Source organism: Typopeltis vanoorti, chromosome 6 (genome assembly GCF_054136105.1).
Source record: "Typopeltis vanoorti isolate ZY-2024b chromosome 6, IOZ_Tvanoo_1.0, whole genome shotgun sequence".
NCBI classification, from domain to species: Eukaryota; Metazoa; Arthropoda; class Arachnida; order Uropygi; family Thelyphonidae; genus Typopeltis; species Typopeltis vanoorti.
This window is the reverse complement of record NC_143554.1, coordinates 41,313,315-41,337,412: the sequence shown is the minus strand read 5'-3', so window position 1 is coordinate 41,337,412 and position 24,098 is coordinate 41,313,315. Positions and strand designations below refer to the sequence as shown.

At 36.1% G+C, this 24,098-nt stretch overlaps 1 protein-coding gene across 6 annotated transcripts in view; it reads left to right on the top strand.

The window, feature by feature from the left end:
- The first annotated feature begins 319 nt into the window (after window positions 1-319).
- Window positions 320-24,098, top strand: part of Tti1 (Telo2 interacting protein 1) — a 729,405-nt gene continuing 705,626 nt past the window's right edge. For 2 of the 6 annotated variants that reach the window (XM_090394773.1, XM_090394770.1), the window contains exon 1: window positions 463-803. In XM_090394773.1, coding sequence (XP_090250899.1) covers window positions 619-803 — 185 coding nt within the window. In that variant the 5' untranslated portion in view covers window positions 463-618. The other 4 variants (XM_090394772.1, XM_090394771.1, XM_090394775.1 and 1 more) reach the window with 4 other exon arrangements.

Sequence of the window (24,098 nt, the reverse complement as noted above, 5' to 3'; positions counted from 1 at the left end):
GCTGTCCTTATATGAAACTCTTTCTCAGGCGATATGAAATTTCTCTTGTACAGTTACCACAACAATCAGAAATGCTGAAATACTTATAAAATCACATGACTCCCTTAAAAGTAGATTAAAAATTTACTGATTCGAGTCATTCGACTGCTGCTCGGAACATCGGTAGACATGTCACATGTTTCGCACATACAACACGGCAACAGGTTAAACGGAAATACTGTATCTTCAATTAGTACGGCGTTAATGCTCAATGCCTTCTACAGACCCCGTGCTACATCACCAACCGTCATAGGTACCAACTTCCGACCTTGTCGCTAGCGCCGCCATGCTCTCTACACTGTTAAAAAAAAATAAACATCTTCGTGTTTCCTTTCTTGATCCACGTGCTTATTTCAAAAATCATTGATTTCGTGACGTTTTTAGATACAAAGTGATACAAAAACATCACAGGTGAGTTATTCATGCTAGATAACCGAGGATTAGGATATGAAAAATTCCACGGTCATAGTACTACTCGTATTTATATATACATATTTTTTATTTAAATATTAGTATGAAAGAATTGTTATGGTTTTGCGAGTGATCATGTGATATGCTATTTTAGCAGCGTTTGTGAAAATGAAAGATTTTAACAAGCAGTTTGAACTTCTTCGACCAGTCTGTTTAAAGTTAACTAAATATCAGAGCACCCTAAACATACAAGAACTTAATACACATCTTCATACAGTCGATCGTAGAGCTATCCAAGAACTTCAAGAGTATATTCTGTTTCCATTGAGTTTAATTATTCATCAACGGAATAAGTGAGTATATTTTTTGTTCTTGAAACATTGTAATTTGAATAAAATAGCAATTCAGTATATTCATGCATTTATTATTTTAATAATCGTGTGTGTTTGTAATTTGTTTTAACCATGTATCCATCTATAACAAGATGGATACATGTTTAAAATAATAAATCATGTTTACATGTTTAAAATAATAAACATGTAAACATGATATCTTTCTAGTTTGAAGGTTGAGATTATGTTATGATATAACATAATCTCAACCTTCAAATGCCATGACTTGTTTTCTTGTGTTATGTTATCTGCACCTTCAATATAAAAAACGATCAACGATACTAGATAATTAATTTCATACAATGGGTACAATGCTGTAAAACTCTTCAGAATGGGTAAGCCATAGACTTTAATAGAAAGCACTGATCACTTTTGAATGCTATGGTAAACGTTTGCTTCAGATGTGTTCTTTCTTCTTTTTCTTCTCATGAGTAATTAGGCATCTGCCTGTTCTGACTTTACTGGTCTCACCATCTTGCATTTGGTCTTCCTCCGTCCTTCCCTTTGGTCTATATTTATTCTTTTGGTAGTTGATATCTTTCTAGCCTAAATAAATACCCTTTTCATTTCTCTATATTCCTTGATCTTTTCATTTACGTTGTAAATACCCATTTCTCTTCTAATGTCTTTATTTTGTATATGGTCTAATTTTGTGCATCGTTTAATTGCTCTTAAAAATCTAATTTCTGCTGTTTGTATTTTAGTTTGATCTTTCTTTTTAACATTCCATATTTCTAAACCATATAACAGAGTGGGAGTGGCCAGTATTTTGTAAAATTTAAGTTAGATTTTTCATCTTATTTTTAAACTATGTCCCTTGTTCTCTTATTTTATTTTCTATGACTGGTTTTGATATAACATGATCTCAACCTTCAAATGCCATGACTTTTGTTTTTCTTATGTTATTAACTACTATTACTACCTGATCAAAACCAATACCAGCAATGTATAAGTAGGAGCAGGGGAGAATTAATAACTGTGTTATCATTAGCACTGTCGTTCTTGGTATCTGTGTACATGTTGTTGTATTCAACTGTCATAGTTGTTCACCTACAGAGTTATTTTTTCTAATATTGATAGTTATTCATCATCAAGTCGTCTATGCACTCATCCAGGTGAATAAATTTTTCATCTTTCAGACCTCGTAGGACACATGAAGAAATTCAAAGAATTTTTTAAAAGAATGAAGAAAATTGCAGGGAGGAAGAATTTGTCACAGGATAGTTTAATTACATTCATCTCTACCTGCTGTTATTAGTGTAGTTAGAAAAGAACAGTTTATAAGATCTGTGGACATTAAAATTTTCCAATGGAGATGACTTCGATTAGAAAAGTTGAACTGGAAAAAGTCAACATCATTTAAAGAAAAATTTCAGAATAGTTGGCATTAAACGAGGCAATAGTAACAACAAACGGATGTGATAGAATTAGGCTCAAGATTTTTAGCCATAAAAGACCGATAAGAGCAGATTCTGAATTGGAAATTCTTCAATCTGGTATATCAGAGCAAAAATATACACAAATATTATTACAGATGAAATGTCAGGAGGAGGGGCTAAGAGAAAACTGATGAGTAGTGCTGGTAGAAACTCAGATTTCCAACTCTAACTGAAAATTTGCAGGTTAGAGAGGGAAGTTTGAGTTGTTACTGTGGAAACTAAGATCATATCTATTTATTCAAATGAAGAATCTAGAAAGTTTTAGTCATGCAGTAAACCGCTAGACTGATTAGTGCATGGTTGTAGTGGCTCAAGTGGTTGGGCTCAGTGCTTAGGCATCTGCCTAAGCACTGAGCCCAACCACTTGGACATCTCCTGGTTGTCCAAGTGGTTAGCATATCCACTCTCCAGCCAATAGGCTGCAGGTTCAAATCCTGCCAAGGGCATGGATGTTTGTGATTGTCCTACTAACTGTTTACCATATGTACTGCTGTAACCTGTGTCCTGGTGCAGTATGATCTATGCACCATAAAATATCATATCAAACAAACAAATCAGTGCATAGGCTGGGTGGAGTCTGATGTCTGACTTTTTAACCTTTGATAGCATGGTAGTTTTTTAACATTCTCTGTTGTTTTAGTATCATTGGCTTTGTGAAGCATGAATGTTCAAAGTAATCAGCACGCATTTGGGCTCTGCTATTTCAGTTAAAACATTTTAACATAATTTTGGATCTTTAAAACAGTTAGAAAGTAAAAAAAGAAAATGTTATATTACTTTAACTATTGTTAACAAGTTGTTATTGTTATTATACTGGTATCTCCATGGAGTCGCATTTCTGGAGACCTACACTAACGATTATTCGCAGAATGTCTGTTGTACCCATCCTTAAATTTATTTGCCATTGGAGCACTCACAGTTATCTCTGGCAATCCATTCCACTCATTTACCACTCTCCAAGCAAAGAATCTATACATACTTTTTTCTACACAAGCTTACTAATCACACACATCTTCCAGAGATTATCCTTTGTTCTTCTGCTACTACTACTCATATTGAAAAATTCCCTTTATGTCAATCTTATGTTCACAGGAGTAGGCTGGATGGTCTCATTTACAGTTGACACATAAATTTCTTTGGGGGAGCAAGATTTATTACTATGCTTTTTACTACCATACTGAGCACAGGTAGTTCCATGACAGGCAGTTTGGGTATGCCCATATTTCAGATATTTAAAACATCTCAGTGGATTAGATGTGCAGAACCTAACAAGACACTAGAGATCTCCTCACCTGGAATATCCAGGATATTGTGAATGTACTGATAGCACATCTCTGTTACTGTAATTGCTGTTCTTTCCATTGATGTTGGTCATAGTTTTCTTGAATGTTGCTGACATGATGCAGCAACAAAAATATCATCAGAATGTAGTTTAACTCCTTTTGAGAGATCTGCCAATCCTTTTAATGTAAAATAAATTTAATGAATAAAGTACGAAAAATTATATTGCATGGATGATGAAAAATTCATGTGTTTATTTTTTCCTGCTATCACATGACATATCTACCGTATTTGTACTAAGCTGTAGTAATTTATTTCTTGCTTTAATAAAGTGATAACTGAGTTCAGTTGCACACTCAGGATTTAATCTTGGGAGGGGGGGAGTTAAGTATATGATTTGAGAATACACACTACGCATTGCATACGACCTATGACTGAGCATCTGCAGTGATCGCCAATACATGATCCCAATGATCTCCTTTGGCCCGGCTCGGGCAAACGAAGTAGTGCTTGATTTGACGGAGCAATACTTCGTTCGCCTCTTGTTCATCAGTGGCCGTGATTCCCGAGAGCTATAAGGTATTCCCACCTTATGTGACCTCTAATTCGTGAGTAGTACAGAAATAGAAGACACGACACAATATAAATAAAAAATAATAATTTTAATTAGGAAAAGATTTTTGGAAAAATTTCTAGTGTTTTTTTCTTTTTCTTTTTTTTGGGGGGGGAACAGGCTCCCTTATCCCCCTCCCTAGTTGCACCACTGATTGAGTTAAATAAAGGGAATGTTATACCTGATTCTGTTAGACTTTGAAAGGCATTTGTCACAATACTGTAAGTAAATCTGTTACATAAACTGGAGTAGATTGAAATGGACATGAAATTGTTTATTTGTATAAGAGGATGGCTGACAGACAGATGCATATTCTGATCATCGAACCACTGAATATTCTCTAAATCAGAGATGATTTTGGAGGGAACTGTACAGTGCTTCAGTGCTTATCAATAAAGTAATCAACTGGAAATATACATGGAGCAAGACTAATTCTCCAAGCTGCTGCATTATTAATTGGTGTAGGTCTTCAACAAAAACAAAAAAAATCTTCAGATTCAGAGGCAAATACCTCTGCCAGTTTTTTTCACTGTAAAAGTTATATATTTTTGTGTGTGTGTGTGTGGGGGGGGGGATATTGGCTGCTGCTTCTTGCTTTCTTTCTCTTATTCTTCTGCAACTTCATGTGTTTCTAGCGCTACAGGACCTTCATTTGAGAGCTCTTCTTCCATAGCAATACACCAGTTGCTTTACATCTTCACTGTCAAACTCCAACTCTAGCTCTTTGTAGCAGATTTTTCTAAAGGCTACTTTGCTGTCGTTATACTCCAATGCTGCATCAGCATTCTTTTTACAATGGACGATATTATATTCCTGCTAAAAGGCTATTGCTGAGTGGTTTCTCAGCTTCAGCAATAGCCTGAGCAAAAGTATTTTTTAACTAATATGTGAAACTGCAATAACAACCTGGTCCATGGAATACAGGAGTGGCATGTATTTGGAACATTCTAATGGGCTGGTCAAAAGTCTTAGACTGTATGTACTTAATTTTAAAATAACATAGTCCCAAATAATACATTGAAAGCATTATTTGAGGCTATGTTTTATTACAATTATAATAAAATGTAATTTAATCTACATTAATAATGAAAATTTTATTGAGTATTCATGTATGTATTACTTTATTTTTAATGAATCTGATTTTTTTTCTTCTTCTTCTTCTTATTATTATTACGGGCAACTCCAAGGAGTCCTTCGACTCATCGAGGGAGGCCCTAAACATCATGTCAAGAACAACTATTCAACATTCACACAGTATCTATCATACTTTGCCTTGAACTCATTCACAGTCATGGCATCCACAACGGACTCTGGCAGCTTATTCCACTCATTTACCACTCTCCAAGTAAAAAACCTAGCTCTAACACCCTTGCTAACCACGCTCTTGCCCAGTTTCCGTCGATGGCCCCTAGTTCTCCCACCACCAGTCCTGTTCTCAAAAATATCCTTTGAATTAATCTTATAGAAACCCTTCAGTAATTTGAATGTCTCAGTCATATCACCCCTTTTCTGCTTATCAACCAATTTCTGCATCCGACAAATCTTCAACCTGTTCTCATAAGGTTCATTCCATACTTATATATTTGTGAATCCTACTTAAGAAAGACAAACCTAATGTGTTATTATAGTAGTTCAATATTATTACTATTTTTCTAAATGGCTTAGCACTTATATATCACCACTTAGGGCCCCCCCCCCCCCCCAATATGTTTTTTGTTAATGGCCTTTTTTCCTAAACCATGAAACTGAATCAAAAGTAAAACTACATAAGTCAAAATGTTTGCAAACTTTTTCTGCTGCCTTGTAAAGGAATGGATGTGAGTTTTTGGATGTGTACAGTGAGTTTGAGGGAAGATTGGATTTGTATAGGAGGGACACTGGGCCGGTTTTATTATTAGGCAAACCTAGGGGTGCTAAGACTTTGGGGTGCCAGATTTTGCTACATAGTTTGGGGAAAAATTATAATCTTTGAAAAAAATTAGTAAAACCTTGATTAATAATAAAAAAAATGAAATAAATCAAGCAGCCTGGTGCTTGCTGATGATCCTACATTATTTTTGCCTTTCTCTATTTCTTTCACTCCCATGCTCTTTGTATACTTAACCTCAAGTGCAGAGATTTTTCCTCCTTCTGGCATCTGTCCCAAGATGAGCGGGGAAGTTCCGGGATAACCCTCAAACTAACAATCCAATACAAGATTTACGAGGTCAAGGATACGATAATGCCAGTAATATGAAAACTGATGTAAAAGGTGTGCAGTGAGACGAATTTCAAATATTAACCTGAGAGCAATGTATGTACCCTGTAGTTTACATTAATTAAATTTAGTAGTGAATTGCACTGCTAATACTTTAGATGCCACAGTACATCATCTGTATGTATTTTTTTCCAGTTCGACTCGTCGATGGGAATACCTCAAAAGACACATAAGTAATTTTACACTCAAACCAGTCTGTGATACATGATGGGAGAGTTGAATTGACTCATTACAGCCCCTAAGATGTAATTTGTCTGATGTTTGCGAAGCACTGCAAGAAATATCTCAAGATGATAGTTTATGTGGATTAAGTGGAAATACCATGAAATTAGAAGCAAGTAGTCTTCTTAAAATTTTAAGGACGTTCAAATTTATCACATCCTTAGTAATGTGGTATAATATACGTTTTGAAATAAACTTTACAAGTAAACAACTTCAGAATACAAGTCTTGATATAAATGGTGCCATAAATTTTATTAATGATACAAAGAATTTCTTAATGAAAATACGAAATGAGGATGAATTTGAAAGGATGTTAACAGATGCTGAAAAAATTGCTGAAGTCTTAGGTGTAACATCTAATTTTGAACTAGAAACAGTTAGACTTAGAAAAAAAAAAGAAACAATTTGTGTATGAAGCAGAGGATGAATTCATAACAGATTTTAAACAAAAATTTAAGGTAGATTTTTATTTTTCAATTATTGATACCGCAATTGCATATGTTGATGAAAAATTCAAGCACATGTCTACAATTAATGAAAAGTTTGGTTTTCTTTTAAATATATATGAATTTCAAAAAATTACTTCAGCAGAATTGCTTAAAAAATGTTTGATATTGGAAAATTATTTAACACATGATAATTCTAGAGATATTGACGGAACAGATTTATGTAGTGAATTACAAATAATAGCAAGGCGAATTCCAGAAAATACTTCCTCATTAGATGTCCTGTCATAGCAATAATATATACATATGCAAAACTAATTTAGAAAATAGTGTTCCAAATGTGTTTATTGCTCTGAGAATTTTTTCAACATTGCCAGTATCAGTAGCAAGTTCAGAAAGGAGTTTCTCGAAATTAAAACTTACAAAAACTTACACTCGCTCTACGATGGCTCAGAAACTACTCACTGGTCTAGCAATAATATCTATAGAGCATGAAATTGCATCTACAATCAATATAGGTGAATTTATTCAAAACATTGCCAAAGCAAAAGCCCGAAATATTAATTTTTCATAATTTTTGTATTTAAGATGTGATAATTTTCTTGCTATACAGATATTAGGAGTAATCATATATGTATACAAATGTATTGGTTTTGATTAATAAATTTTTTTAATGTTCATAATGATATTTTTATAAATATCCATATGTGTAGTGTGTTTGTGAGTATGGCAAAATATATATAGAGAGACAATGTATAGGGGTGCCTAAATTTTCTTTGCCTAGGAGCATCAGATACTCTCGGACTGGACCTGGAGAGATGGCCTATACCTGGATGAGTTTGGTATCAGGAGTTTAGAAAAACTAATAACTGGTATGAGACCTAACACAGAGAGTCGGGGAAACTAAATTATAAAAGGAGGAATGGTGTGAATGTGAGTGTAAGAGCAACAATGTTATATAACTGTGTTAATGACGGGAATGGGCTTTGTCATGGAAATGCTGACAATTTTGGGTTTGTGTTCATCTGGTTTGGACCCATCATATGCGTGCAAAGATGTCTACATGTGTAAGGCATTAGAGAATAAAAGAGATCTGCAAGTTGTCCATCTGTGTCAGGTAGACTACAGACATGGCAATACAAAAAAACAAACAGGTAGATTATTATGTCTGTACACAAATGCTACGAGTATCAGAAACAAAGGGATAGCGTTTTTTTCCTTAGTTAATGCGTTGCGACCTTAGATTGTAGGTATTAATGAGACCTGGCTATCAGAATCAGACCTGCTAACTGGTATCGAGTGTCTAGAGATAGGAGAGGAGGGGGGGGCATGCTTCTAATGATATTGGATGACTTGAAGCCATCTGGTGTGAGGTGGAATCTAACAAGACTAATTACAGAGTGGGATGTTGCTACATACCTGGTGGATCAGTTGCTAGTGATGAAGAAATGCATCACCAAATAGAAAATTTAGTGATGCATTTCTTTGTGAGAAGAATGTGAAAAGAATAATCATAATGGGAGACTTTAATCATCCAAATATTGATTGGGTAGCAGTAGAATCTAATGAGAAGAATGAAAATGCATTTATTGATCTGTTGCGGGACAACTTCCTCAAGCAGCATGTGACAGAAGGAACTTGAGGGCAAAGAGAGTTGGATTTGATTATAGTGTCAGAGGGCATTTCAGTTAAAGACATAACTATTCTGCCTCTGGTTGGTGACAGTGATCATGTGGTACTCACTTGGGAAGTGACTAAGTCTATGAATGTTCCATTCAGAAAAGGTTATATGCTGAACTACAAAGCAGGAGACTATGACCAACTGAGGAGTATACTGAGTTCAGTGGAATGGGATCGGTTGCTGGATGGAAAGAATATCAAAAGTGCATGGAAAGCATTTAAATAACACTTCAAATGTGATATCAGAATGTGTCCCGAGAGCTCGAAGAATAAATAGAGTAGGAATCAAATGGATGTGTAATCATATTAAGCAAGAGATTCGTAAGAAAAGGATGATGTGGAAGGAATACTGTGTGCATAAGGATGATGTCCATTATGAACATTCTAAGCAGCAGGCTAGAATAGTCACAACTGTTATATGGAAAGCAAAGTCTGCATATGAAAAGAAACTGGCTCTGTGTGCTAAAAACAACCCACAAGAATTCTATCGATATGCTGCAAGTAAAAGAAAGAATGAATATGAAAGAATAACTCTTCTAAATTCAGATGGCATGATTGTTACAGATGCAGAAGAGGTTGTTCAGTTAATGAGTTCCCATTTTGCTGAAAGCTATCAACCTGGTATATGCAACATTGAGCTCACTGATACCTCTTCACTAGATGAAGAAATGCAGGTGTATGAGGACGAGGTATTAGAGCTGTTGCACAAATTGAATAAGAATTCAGCAATGTCGACACGTACTGATGGGTTATCAGCATGTGTGCTAAAAGAGTGTTCAGCTGAACTGGCCAGGACAGGGAAGATTCTTCAGAAATGGAAGGAATGTATGGTAATTCCATTGCACAAGGGTAGTGCAAAGATGATGTATCCAACTATCGACCAATTAGTATCTGAGGAGTGGTGGTGAAGATTTTGGAAAAATTGGTTAGTGCTTGCATTCAGAAATGGGTTGACAGTGAACCTCTACTTTGCAACGAACAACATGGGTTTACTAAGGGAAGTTCATGTTTTAGCAACTTGCTCACATTCTATAACAATGTTACCATTGAACTAGACAAGGAATGGATATACCATGATACTTTTGGATTTTGCTCATGCTTTTGACAGAATACAGCATGACAGACTGCTGCATAAATTGGAGAAAATGGGTTTGGGTTATAGAACATTAGCGTGGATAAGAGGATGGCTGACTGACAGATATCAAAAAGTGGTATATGGGGGGGATGTGCCTCTGCAAGATTTAGGTAAGGTAATCATCAGTGCTGCTGATATGCAGTACTTGCAGAATGATTTGAATAGGCTGGAATTGTGGGCATGGAAAATGGGTGTCAGTTCATTGTCAGTAAATGTAAAGTCATTCACTTCGGCGTGATTTGATATCCAATATCGTATTATATTGGTGAGATTAGGCTAGAAGAAACTGATGAGACTAGGGATCTTGGAGTGTTAATAGATAGGAAATTGAAGTTCAGGGGTCATGTGCCAAAGATTGCTGATTCAACTCAAAAGATAATTACAATGCTATTACGAACGTTTACATGTATGGATAAGGATGTTATTTTGCCTCTTTACAAGGCCTTGATAAAACTCACTTGGACTATTGTGCACAGGTCTGGTTTTGATTGTGATTCTGATATATATTGGAGAGAGAGAGAGTACAAAGGAGAGCGTTTTAAAATGGATTGTGGAGTACAAAGGAGAGTGTTTTTAAATGGATTGTGGAATACTGATTATGAAGACAGATTGAGAATTTGTAGACTGCAGACACTAGCAAACAGGAGAAAGTGGGAGTAGATATGATCGAGACTTACGAACTTTTGAAAGGGTCATACAATATTTCAATTGATGAAATTTTTGAATTTATGGAGGGTGGGGAAGGGACAAGAGGGCATCCTTGGAAGCTGAGAATGAAGGCCGCTGAGAATGGGGTGAGTGCTAGATTTTTCTCTCAGAGAGTGGTGCGTGATTGGAATGGATTGCCATTGTATGTTGTGAGTGAAAGCAGTGTTAATGAATTCAAGAATAAGTATGATAGCTGGTGTGTGTGTGTGTGTAGTATGTGACCTCCTTTGATGAGTCTCTGACTCCCTGGAGGTTTCTCTTAATAATAATAATAAAACTCAATGTTCAAAACCAACAACAATAGATCGTTATGTACATAACTTACATACATTCATTCATTCATTTCGTATGGTGATTCAACGGCCATGAGCCCCATTTACCGGGAGGTATTGCACCACCTCAATCCCCCTATTTTTATCTGGGCTCGGGACTGGCATAGCTGACAATTCAGACATGTTTTACTTCTTTTGGTTCTCCATTCATGATGCAGTTGATATTTTCAGTATTTCTGTCTATTTTCATTGTCTTTGTCTTGTTATTGATGATTTTCATGCTGAATTTATTACAACAGTTATTCAATTTAGTGAAAGAATCTTGCAGACTTGTACTGGATTTATTTAAAAGTATGACGTCATCTGCATAAAGTTAAGAGCTGAGATTAACATCTCCAATTTTGATATCAGGTTTAATACTGCTTTCCGTCATAATGTGATCCATATGGATCTGGGTTTCCCAAACTCTGTTCTGCGGAACACTGGTGTTCCGTGGAAAGTGAATAAGTGTTCATGAAAAATTATCAAAATTAATATGAGCCTGGAATGGTTTTAAATGCTGTGACAAGTTCAAACATGTTTAGAAATCAGAAGCTCCTCACTTTGCGTTTGAATTGTGCTATAGGCTGGAATTGTGGTCATGGAAAATGGGTGTCAGTAAATGTAAAGTCATTCACTTCGGCGTGATTAGATATACAATATCACATTATATTGGTGAGATTAGACTAGACGAAACTGATGAGGCTAGGGATCTTGGAGTGTTAATAGATAGGAAGTTCACGGTTCATGTGGCAAAGATTGCAAATACAACTCAAAAGATAATTGCAATGCTATAACATACAATTCTGAAGCAATGCTTCTTTAATATCTGCGTTGAGACATTGCTTTTATCATTCCCCACAAATTTAAAGCAATTCCCATATTGTTTTTAATTTTTTTATATTTTAAAATGTTGTACACTGTCTGTGGATTTGTGCTAAAGTTCTCAGCAATTTTCCATCAGAAATTTTATCGGGCAAGCCGACAGTTGAGTTGGCTCTCATTTCAACAGTTGAAATGAGGGCCATTTCAACTAAAAAACTATATATTTCTTAGTTTTAACATGTTCATGACGGGGTGGTGTCAAATGGTTTTGCTCGAGTCTATACAGCAGTTTCTGTGGGATTGGGCATGATTCATTAGTTAGTGCCATTTTTATCCCAGTTGTCTCTAATTGCATTACTTGTTGAGAACTATATTGCACAGCCTACAAACATCTCTGTACCTTATTCAGGGACATAATAAAACTGTTTTTCGTGCAGTATAGTAGGTGTTGCAGAGGGCATGTTATTTTCGGTAGGGAGCGAAGTAACTCATAATTTGAGCAGGAGAATTCATACATAATATAATTTAATATATATATATATATATATATATAGCCTGTGTAGCTCAGTGGATGTTAGATAGGGATAGAATAGGTTAGATAGGGCTAAAAATGGCCTCTCCACTCCCTAGACGGGAACAAAAAAGGCGTTAGCTGATTTTTTTTTTTTTTTTTGATATACAGGGTGTTCGGGATAAATTTGACATATTTATAATTAATTATATTTTTCCGTAAGTTACATGTATTAACACACACTTCTCTTCATTTAAAAGTTTGGACCCTTCTTCATTCATATACAAGATGTCAGAAAGGATGGATAGCTGGAACCCACCTGAATCATGGAAGAGAATAACTTGTATCATGATGATTCGTGCCCGCCATCAAAATAAGGATATTACGACTGCTGCCCAATGCTCCCTGAATACAGTAAAAACAATCAGGCATGAACTAGAGACTTGCAATGGTGACTACGAGGATGTAGCAAGAAGAAAGATCCCTAGCAGACGATCTGATTGCGTTCGTACAGCAGAATTCCTCGCAAATCTGCAGGAACAGGTGTTGAAGAACCCTGGCATTGGAATTCGGGCTTTGTTCGTGGAGTTGCTAACTGTAGTCAAGCCCTGGATAACAAGGGTAGCCAATGGTAGGCCGTATGTATGGCAGCAGGATTCGGCCCCTTGCCACACCTCTGGGAAAAGTCAAAAATGGTTGTCTGAAAATTTCTACGACTTCACCAGTCCAAATGTTTGGCCTCCAAACTCCCCAGACCTTAACCCCATGGATTATTTTGTATGGGGCGCAGTTTGAAAAGACACCAATCGCACTTTCAGTAATACAAAAGCCCAGTTAATGGATAAAATTAAAACAGTTTTTGCGGCCCTTCCCAGGGAGACTGTAGCATCAGCTTGTTCGAGGTTCCGAAGCAGAATTGAAGCTGTGATCGATGCTAATGGTGGTTATTTTGAGTAAATCTTGTTGATAGTATTGTAATTAACTCTGCCTGTAATGTTTTTTTGTCAATTCATTAAATTTAATAGATACAAAGAAGATTTTCTTTTTCCTTACGAAACTGTCAAATTTATCCCGAACACCCTGTATATATATATATATATATATATATATATATTCTTCCCCTCCCCAATATATATAATTTATTAAGAAATATATACGTTTAAATTAATTATTTTTTTCTTAATAATGATTCCATGCGTTAATGATGCATAGCCAAAAATTGCCACATATCCCCCGGGGTATGCGTACCACACTTTGAGAAACACTGGTATGGATGATGCGGTTTGCTGCACTTGATGGACTTGAGTTGTGGAGACCGAGAGTTAGGTGCCCTCCCTCGATGAGTCTTTGGATTCCTTGGAGGTGTCATGTAATAATAATAATTACGTAAAAGTGATTCCAAGACATGAGTGACAAATTAGAGACCAATTAGTATCTGTGAAGTTGGGGTTTAAAGTATTGGAAGTTTGTTAAAAGTAAAATTCAGGAATGGGTGGATACAAATATGGATCTATATAGGTAGCAGCATGGCTTTGTAAAAGGTAAGTCTTGCCTTAGTAATTTATTCACATTAATTTATTTTATAATAAGATTACAGCAGAGCAGTATAAAGGAAATGGCCACATTATGATATTGATGAATTTTGCTAAGGCATTTGACAAAATACTGCATGGAAAACTGTTACGTAAGTTGGAACAAATAGGTATGGATATGAGGTTAGTTGTATGGACAGGAGGGTGGTTGACATACAGACATCAGAAGGTGGTCTATGATGGAGTGGAATCAAGGCAAATAAGGGTGACTAATGGAGTTCTCCAAAGCTCTGTATTAGGACCACTACTCCTTAATTTGTGTATTGATGATATAGCAGAATATTCAAGAGAAAGGGGATATTCAGTTGTTTGCTTACAATGCAAAACTGAGGGGGGGGGGGACTAGTTGATAAAGGTGATATAGATATCCTGTAGGATGATTTAAATAAATTGGCAGTGTGGGCAAATGGCTATGCTTATAGATTTGATGTTGCAAAATTTAAGGTTATTCACTTCAGGATGAAACGATTACATACTAAGTATCATACTGATGGTACTGGATTACAGGAAATTGATGAGGTGTGATGATGGATAGAGGTTTGAAGTTCTGAGATCATATTGTAAAACTTGGCAAAATAGCTCAAAGGATTACTTAGATATTGAAGAGCGCATTAACAAGTAAAGATATGAATGTTATTATCACTCTTTATAAGGCTGTGATTCATCCAAATCCTGACTACTCTGCATAGATCTGGTCACTTCATAGTCTTGGAGATCAGGAGGTGGTGGAAGGACACACAGATGAGTGACAGGTCTGTGGAATGTTCCCTATGAAGATAGATTGAAGGTTACGTTGGTTGCAGAATTAGTCGACAATTTGAAGAGAGTGGGACATGATAGAAACTTATAAGTTACTAAAGGAATTCTATAAGATTGACACCACAAAGGAAATTTTTCAATTAGTAGCAGGAAAACAAGGAGTCATCTTCTTAAGATGCGTAAGAGTGTGATTAAAGGATAAAAAAAAAAGATACAAACTGGTAAAATATCTAATTGGAATACAATAACGTACACATGATGATAAAATTTCATGCAGGTAGGACATCGCTGATTTAAACGTGGCTTTCCCCCTTCCCACCTCATTGTTTTCGTCAGGGAACCAGGACAAACAGAGAAAGGTAAGCTACTAGAACAAATCCCAACTTAACATCAGCAGTGTTGAAGATTGGCTTCATCAACATAAGAAGCATCAATGGAAAAGAAATGGAATTAGCAGAAATATATAAGTATTGAATTGAAATGGCAGGTGAAAACCTTTCTTAGCAGCAAATACAAGATGTTATATTCAAGCAATCATAATAATTAGGGAAAAGGAGTAGTTATAGAATGGGATAGTTAGTATAAGGCATCAAAGTAGGGATGGGACAAATGGGCTTCTGCGATTCATGTACACTAATGCCAGGAGTATTAGGAACAAGAAGGAAGAGTTTTTGGCCATGGTTGGCACTTCCAGGCCACAGGTTGTCGGTATTAGTGAAACATGGCTGACAGAAGATGATAAAGCTAGTGGGATTGAATGCGACGGGTATAGCGTGTTCAGGAGTGACAGGGTGAATAAAAAGGGGGGAGGAGTGTTATTGATGATAGCTGATGAGCTTCAGCCAAGGAGTATAGAAGTTGAACTGCAGGATGGGGAAAAAAGCACATTTGAGGCTGTTTGGTGTGAGATAGAATCTAGCAGAACAAAATATACAATTGGGTGCTGCTATAGACCGGGTGATGGAGTGGATGATGGGGATAGTATGCATAAGCAAATAGAAGAAATGAGTGGAAGGAGGGTAATTATTATGGGTGATTTCAATTATGGTAACATTGACTGGAAAGAGGAGAGGGCACATGGGAGGAAGGAATTGGATTTTATGCGGTTATTAAGGGACAACTATCTACGGCAACATGTATTGGAAAATACCAGGGGGCAGAGAGTGCTGGACCTAGTAATTGCAACTGAGAATGTGGCTGTAACGAACATGACCATGTTGCCACCAATTGGTGAGAGTGACCATAAGGTCATGACTTGGGAGGTGGCTAAAGGATTCAAATTTACAATTAAGACAGGGTACATGTGGAATTACCGGGCTGGTAAGTATGACAAGCTTAGGTGTGTATGCTTGGCTCAATGCTATGGCATGTAAAACTGCAAGGGCTGGATGTTGATAGTGCATGGGAGGTGGTTAAGAACTGTTTGCAGGAGGCAATGGTTGACTGTATACCAAGAGTCCGAATAATAAATCAAGTAGGGGTTAAATGGATGAATAACACTATTAAGCTTGAGCTGCAAAAAAAGAAACAATTGTGGAGGGAATTTAAGGAGAAGGGTGACTATCAGGCGCAGGAACAGTATAAAGCTCAGGCCAGGATGGTAACAAGGGTGGTAAGAAAAGAAAAGAAAAAGCAGATTACGAAAGGAAATTGGCCACGCAGGCTAAAGAGAATCCCAAACAGTTTTTTCAATATGTTGCAAGTAAAAGGAAAAATGCTCATGGTAGAATGATCTTAAAAAATGCTGAGGGTAGGGAGGTAACCGAATCAGTCGATATTGTGGAATTACTGAGCGAGCACTTTGCAAGAGTATATCATCCAGGTGGTGACTTTGCAGGAATGGAAGAACCAACAGCTTATACTGGAATTGTGATGAATGAAGTAGAGGTAACTAGTCTATTACAGAACCTCAATGTCAATACATCTGTGGGATTGGATGGTATACCAGCTCGTGTCGTACGTGAAGCAGCCAAAGAATTGTCAGTGCCCTTGACCATTTTGTTTAATTTGAGCCTCAGGACTGGGTCAGTCCCAAGGGGGTGGAAAGAGGGGAAAATAGTTCCACTGCACAAAGGTGGTTCCAAGGCTGCTGTTGAAAATTACCGGCCAATCAGCATAACAGGAATCATTATCAAGGTCTTAGAGAAAATAGTCAAGAGGAAAATACAAGATTGGATAGAAGAAAATGGGATGTATCGGGGACAGCATGGTTTTGTGAAGGGTAGGTCATGCCTCAGTAACTTGCTCACATATTATAACACAGTGACGGCTGAACTGGATAAGGGTAATGGGTTTACAGTGATTCTACTGGACCTTGCTAAGGCCTTTGACAGGATACCACATGGAATTCTAATCAGTAAATTGCAGCATATGGGAATGGACATAGGGTTGGTGAGATGGATAGGAGGGTGGTTGACGGAGAGATATCAGAGAGTGGTTTACTCAGGAGTAGAGTCCACAAGACGGCCTGTGACTAGTGGTGTGCCACAAGGATCTGTTCTTGGACCACTGCTGTTTAATTTGTTCATAAATGATATAGGAAAGGATCTGAGAGGAACAGTTCATTTGTTTGCGGATGATGCGAAGTTGGGTATGGCAATAATGAATGCAGATGACGTCAAAATTTTGCAGGATGATTTGGATAGATTGGAGGTCTGGGCTAAGGAGAATGGATGTCAATTTAATGTGGCAAAATGTAAGGTTATGCATTTTGGGGTGAAAAGATTGGCGGCAGTTTACGGCATTGGTGGAACCGTGCTCCAGGAAATTGATGAGGCACGAGATTTAGGAGTGTTGGTGGATAAGGAATTGAAATTTAGGGGACACATTGCAAAAGTGGCCAAATCAGCTCATCAAATCACTTGGTTGCTGAAGAATACGTTGACAAGCAGAGACAAGCAGGTTATTGTTCCTCTGTATCGAGCCTTGATAAGACCCCATCTCGACTACTGTGCTCAGATTTGGTCACCTAGGTTTCTTCTTGATGGGGAGGAGGTGGAGAGGATCCAGAGGCGAGTGACCAAGATAATAGCAGGTCTGTGGAATGAACCGTATGAGAACAGGTTGAGGATTTGCGGGTTGCAAAAATTGGTTGATAGGCAGAGGAGGGGAGATATGATTGAGACATTCAAATTACTGAAGGGTTTCTATAAAATTAATTCAGAAGATATTTTTGAGAACAGGGCTGGTTGTGGGAGGACTAGGGGACATCCATGGAAACTGGGCAAAAGTGTGGTTAGTAAAGGTGTTAGAGCTGGGTTCTTTACTTTTAGAGTAGTGAATGAGTGGAATGTGCTCCCTGAGTCTGTGGTGGATGCTGTGACAGTGAATGAGTTTAAGGCGAGGTATGATAGATACTGTATGAATGTCGAATAGTTGTGATGAATATGATTTGGGGCCTCCCTCGATGAGTCTAATGACTCCCTGGAGTAGCCCATAATAATAGTAATAATAATCTTGAATGGTAGGCAGTATCAAGTAGAGCAGGGTTTCTCAAACTTTTTCTACGACGGAACACTTTACAAATCCTGAAATGTTCACAGAACACCTTGGTTATTTTGTAATGTATTAATTAATGATTAATTGGTAATTTAGCTTATTTTATTGTTATTTAATAATTGATAATTAATTAGACATCAATTAAACCATCATTAAATTAATTTGTGCAGATTTTCATTGACATATCCCATTCTGATCACCAAAAATTTATAATATTATTATAAGTACTTATGAGTGAATGCAGACTTTTTCTCCTGTGTGCTGGTTTTGTAGGTTAGGTAAATATAAATAAAATAAATGAGTAAATCTAATCGTTAAGAAAAAACAATCATTTATTGTCAAATGTTAATTAGTAAAAACAAAACACATAAAAATAGTAAAACGTATATTGCAAATTAAGTTCTTAATGACTCCGATATTTTTGGGTCTTTGAATTACAAATTCTTTTGATATCAGGTACAATATTAGAAAGTTGAATTCTCATATTTGGTGTAGCGTCGAATCTATTCCTGGACTTTGATTTAGTTGCAGCATAATATGAAAATCCTGCCTTGCATAAATATGTCGTAAAAGGAAGTAAAACAAAAATAGCTAGTTTTGATACGCTTGTCCATTTATTCATTTATTGGCAGTTCCTTGTATTTTATTTTTAAATCAGTCACTAATTAAGTCAATTAGATTTTCATAGTCACTTGCGCTGAATCCTGCTGGCTTAGCTGTCACTGTAAATGGATTCAGAACCCAGGAATTGTCTTCACTGGATTTTGGAAAATATTGCTAAAGGGTTGATTGCAAGTCACGCAAGTGTTCTAAAATTACGTTAGATACTTCTTCATTTACTTTAGAATTTATTTCAGTCAAAAATTCATGCAAGGTGGGAAAACAATCAAAAGTATTCTGTTCAACTGTAGAAATCCAGAATTGCAACTTCCTATCAAAAGATGCAATTTTATCTCTTGTATTAAAAATTGTAATATTCTTTCCTTGTAATAAGTTAATTTCATTGCACTTTGTAAAAATATCTGCCAGATTGCAAGACCATGAAGAATTTCTTAATACTTCAATAAAATTTTGTCCTAAATTATGTGACATCAAGAAGACCATCAACTCACTATGAAGTTCAAAAAGCCTCAATAATGCTTTTCCTCTGGATAGCATCTCACTTCAGTATGTAATAAAAGTGCATTATGTGCACTACTCATTTCATCGCACAAAATTTTAAATAATGTGGATTGAAGTGGTCGAGATTTTACCTAGTGATCATTTTTTCGGCTTCATCCAAAATAGTTTTTAAATATGTACGAATTCTTTTTGTTACTAGTGCTTGTCTATGCAAAACACAATGACTTTTGGTGGCTCTTGTAGCTACTTGCAGGATACGTGTTACAACTCCCTTCATCTTACCTACCATTGCTTAAGCACCATCTGTACAAATATCAATACACTTCTCCCAACCGATTTCCTGTTTTGTAATATAATTATTAATACAGTTGAATTTATCTTCTCCGGTAGTTTTTTCTTGTAGATATTCGCACATGAGTAAATCTTCTTCAATACTTTTATCAAATATTTAACGAACAAACACTAGTAATACAGCGAGTCCTGCGACATCTGTAGATTCATCCATTTGCAGTGAATATTCACTGCAATCTAAGTCGATAAATTAGCTCTTTTTCTATGTCAGCAGAAAGATCTTTGATGCGGCGTGAAACAGTATCATTTGATAATTGTACTGCATCTGTTTTTTTAGCAACCTGCTCGTTTAACATGCATGATACAGTGTCTTTCACACAAGGCTTAATGAGCGTCTCACCAATTGTATGAGCTTCACCATGAAGTGAAATGCGGTAACTCACGTGAAAAGATGCCTTTGTTGCATTTTCAGTTGTAGCAATTGTAGCCATTTGAAGTTTAGATTTTTCTAGCGAGTCGCGTCGTCTCTCATAAAAAAATGTATATCTTTTCATTTGTAATCAGTGTGTTTCGTTTCGAAGTGCCTACGAAATTTAGCTAGAGCCAAAGAACTGTTTACTAGTATTTTATTACATAAAACATCAGGAGCATGTATATTGCCAATACACGTAAATCCATAATTTAAATAACTTTCATGGTACTTCTGTTTTGGTCTGTTCTTAGATGACTCTTGTTCTTTAATATTAGCTTTTGAAGAAACCACAGTTTGCAAATAAACAAGAATCCATGGGTATTTTTTCAATCATATTCAAATTCCAATATTTGTCAGAGCTATAATAAAAACAAATAGAATTTTGTTGTAAAAGTAACTTTAGTATGAAAAACAATAGGATTATAAATAAGAAATATCAAATAATATAAAAGTAAATGAATAATGCAAAATAGTAAAAAAAAGACTGCAACACACAAAAGTAAATATGAATTGTAACAATACTTGTAAGAAAAGTACTAAACCATATCAAATAATGTAAAAGCAATTGTAATGAGAATGATTTGATAAAATGTTCAGTAACAAAAATTAAAACAGTTTGAAAAAAATCAGATATTAATTATAAAATTAGTTAAAAGAGTAAGAAGAATTCTTTTTTTAAAAGTCGCCTCGCCTACTCCCTATATACGAGAATAGAAAGACATTAGCTGATTTTTTTTTTCCCCCCCGAGGGCCTGGTCCCAACAAAAACCTGTCCAAATTTTTTTAAAGTCCATACATTAACATAAGTATTAATAACTAATTATGGCATAATCTTAAAGAGTATTAATGCACTTATGTATGCGGTGTGGCATGTTGACAAATATAAATTACATTTAAATTAGTTATCAATCACTGGACTAATGAAATGTTGTAGCATGTCATAGTTTATTCAGGCAAACATCATTAAATTAATTTGTGCTGATTTTCATATACATATCCCATTCTGATCACGAAATATATTTATAATATTATTATAAGTACTTACGAGTGAATGCAGACTTTTTCTCCTGTGTGCTGGTAGTTTTCCCCTCCTTTTGTACATCCTGGAGATCTTTGTAGGCTTCAGGTGGATGACTCACTATCTGTTCTGTCACAAACACCTTCAATAAGAGATTTCTTAATACCAATATTAAACAAAGTGCCTTTGCTCTTATTCATATCAGATTTTAACTCTGTATTACTATTACTTTTAAAAAAATCACGGCACTCCGGTTTCAGAACAAGCACTTACACACTGCAATACGAACTTGCGAAGAAAGTATTCAGTAGTGATAGATTTGAGAACCAGATACAGACTACCTTGATCTTCAATTTCAGTGGAAAAATTTTCTTTATACTTCCTTGCTGATTGGTCACTGATAGTTGCAACGCAGGTGTTATTTCGTTCAGTTTTGAAAACACGCCGCCCATTGTTGTAATCGGCTTGCAGGCAATTTTTATGATCAGTCATAAACGGCGGTATTCTCTTTCCCGATTGTTGAAAGATTTCAATGTGTGAAAATTAACGATAATTCACGAATACTTCCATGTTTAAAAATATGCTGCTTGGTCACTGACATTTGCTACACAGATGTCATTTCCTTCAATTTTGAGAATAGAAGATATGACACCAATTGTTGTAATGGGCTTGCAGGCAATTTTTATGACCCGTCATAAACAGCAGCATTCCCTCTCCCAAATGTTGAAAGGTTTCAATGTGTGAAAATTAACAATACACAGATGTTATTAGGTGTTCTGGGTCTGAGCTTTTTGACGTATTCACGAATATTATTCTCCTCAGAATATTTTTACTATAAAATATTTATTCATGAAAAATGCTTAGAAAACTAAAATGACAAATGTCAGAACCTCTCACAGAACACCTATTCACCTTCCGCGGAACACAGTTTGAGAAACCCTGAAGTAGAGTAATGTAGGCAGATATCAGAATGAGGAACTGTGCATTGAAACTTTTGTGCCTATGGTCCTACAGAAAGTTCTACTAAGGAAGAAGTGAAGGAATTATTTGAGGCATTAGAGAAGGCAGCTGACAATGAAAGAGAAAAGTTGGTTCTTGTTCAACGAATAAACAGCAGAGTAAGAAATGATTACCAAATATATAGAAATGTTCTAGGAAAATTTATAGAAAAGAGTAAATAATGGTAAGTACCTGCTGGATTTCTGTTCAGGACATAGACTAGTTATTTACAACTGAAACATCTTTGAGGCTAGTGTATTATGTCTGTCAATTTCTTGTGTTCATATGGCCAGTTTTCTGCCAGAAAGTTAGTGAACAGTATAAGCAGGCAGTCAATGAACAGTATAATTTCCAAGCTAATATGATATCAGCACTGTTGTGCAACATTTGTGCAGCAGTTTTCGAAGCATGTAACCTGGATTTCATTCTATGAGTAGCTGTGCAATAGATGTCTTCATGTATAGACAAGTCACTGTTCTCTATAATATTACTCTGCAGGTTGTTGCCTAAGCCTTCTGTAATTGAGGAGGAATATTACTATGAAGTTGTTGGATGCCAGCAAGTTGATGTTATTGTTCCATAGATAGATTTCATGGCTTGAATGAGATGAACATCATCCAGCAAGGCGTGAGGACTGTTAAGCCACTCTGGTGCACATTATTCTGCTGGATACACAAATGCCAAAGCTGTTGTGTGTAATGTACTGGCATCTGCATTCCATGAAGAGCCTGCTAATTTCTGTGAGATGGTATTGCAGATTTTTAATTTGCCAGCAGTCTTCTTTGTCAAGTGATTTTTGAAAGTCAAGTATCTGTCAAGAGTTATTCCAAGATACTTGAGGATTCCATTATATTTTACCAAGTGCTGTTTCTAAAGTAGACTTTAGGAGCATAATTTGATTCGCTCTTGTTTTTCATTTGTTGTAAATAAAATGCAGTTACTGTTATGATGCAGATTGGGTTGCAAGTGCCACTGATCAAGTTTTGATCATTCTCTGTAATGAAACTAGCATTGATAAATGCCAGTTTCATTACAGGTGGCCAAGATCAACACCTCATCACAGTTGGTCTTAAGCCTAACAGAAGTTAGGCTTAAAGTCTGTGAGGGAAGGATCACCAGTTAAACAGATTATCTGCTTCTGCATATCATCAAGAATTCTTAGGAGGGCTGTGGGTGCACCATCTCAAATATGGGAACGGCATTCCCAGGTTGGTCGGATCTGAGACTTGTAAAGTGTTAGGAGTTGAGAGTAGAAGAGAAGTAATGTTTTGAACAGAAAAGAATACAGAGTTTTTTTAGAGGATGAGGAGAAACTATGTATGTAACTTATGGCACCAGAATAAATTGGTTAAGAAGAGAAAGTTGATCTTGAAAGAAAATTGGAACATGATTAAAAGTAAGTGGGAGTGAATTAGGGTCTTTCTTTTTGAGACATAACTCAGGTAGACCTGAGTTATAATGTCTCAAAAACATTAACTAGATCAGTGGTTCCCAAATTTTTTCGGGCCACCACCCCCTCGACTCCTTAAACTCATCGTCAGTGCCCTCCTTCCTTACCTGACCCCACCCTACATTCAAAAAAGCGATTCACACAACCCACAAATAATGATAATAACATTTTTAAAACAAATTATTAATTTACAGTTTACATTTATTTTTAATCCAAAAAAACATTTACCTTTAATAGCAACTTTACATTAAAATCTAATAAAACATTGTATTATAATGCTCTTCAATAGCAGTTACTGACTTGAGTGTTCTTACTTACTTAACTCTTCACTCCACCTGGGAGCATAGGTCTTCCACCACCATTTGACACCGGACTCTGTTTTTTACTTCATCCAGTATCTTTGGAAGGTTTTAGTTTGCATAGCAAAAAATTTTTTTCTGACCCATTTATTCGGGCTTGTGACCAGCATGTCAAGTTTTCACTAAGCATGGCTGGGTTTACTTGAATGTTCAGAAAATCCTTAATGTGATGGATGGGCTTCATGGAGTGATACCAGTTTTCCTATGTCTGGTTTAATATCACTTAGCTGGAGTCTATTTCTTTGTTTCAAAAGAAGTTGCATGACCA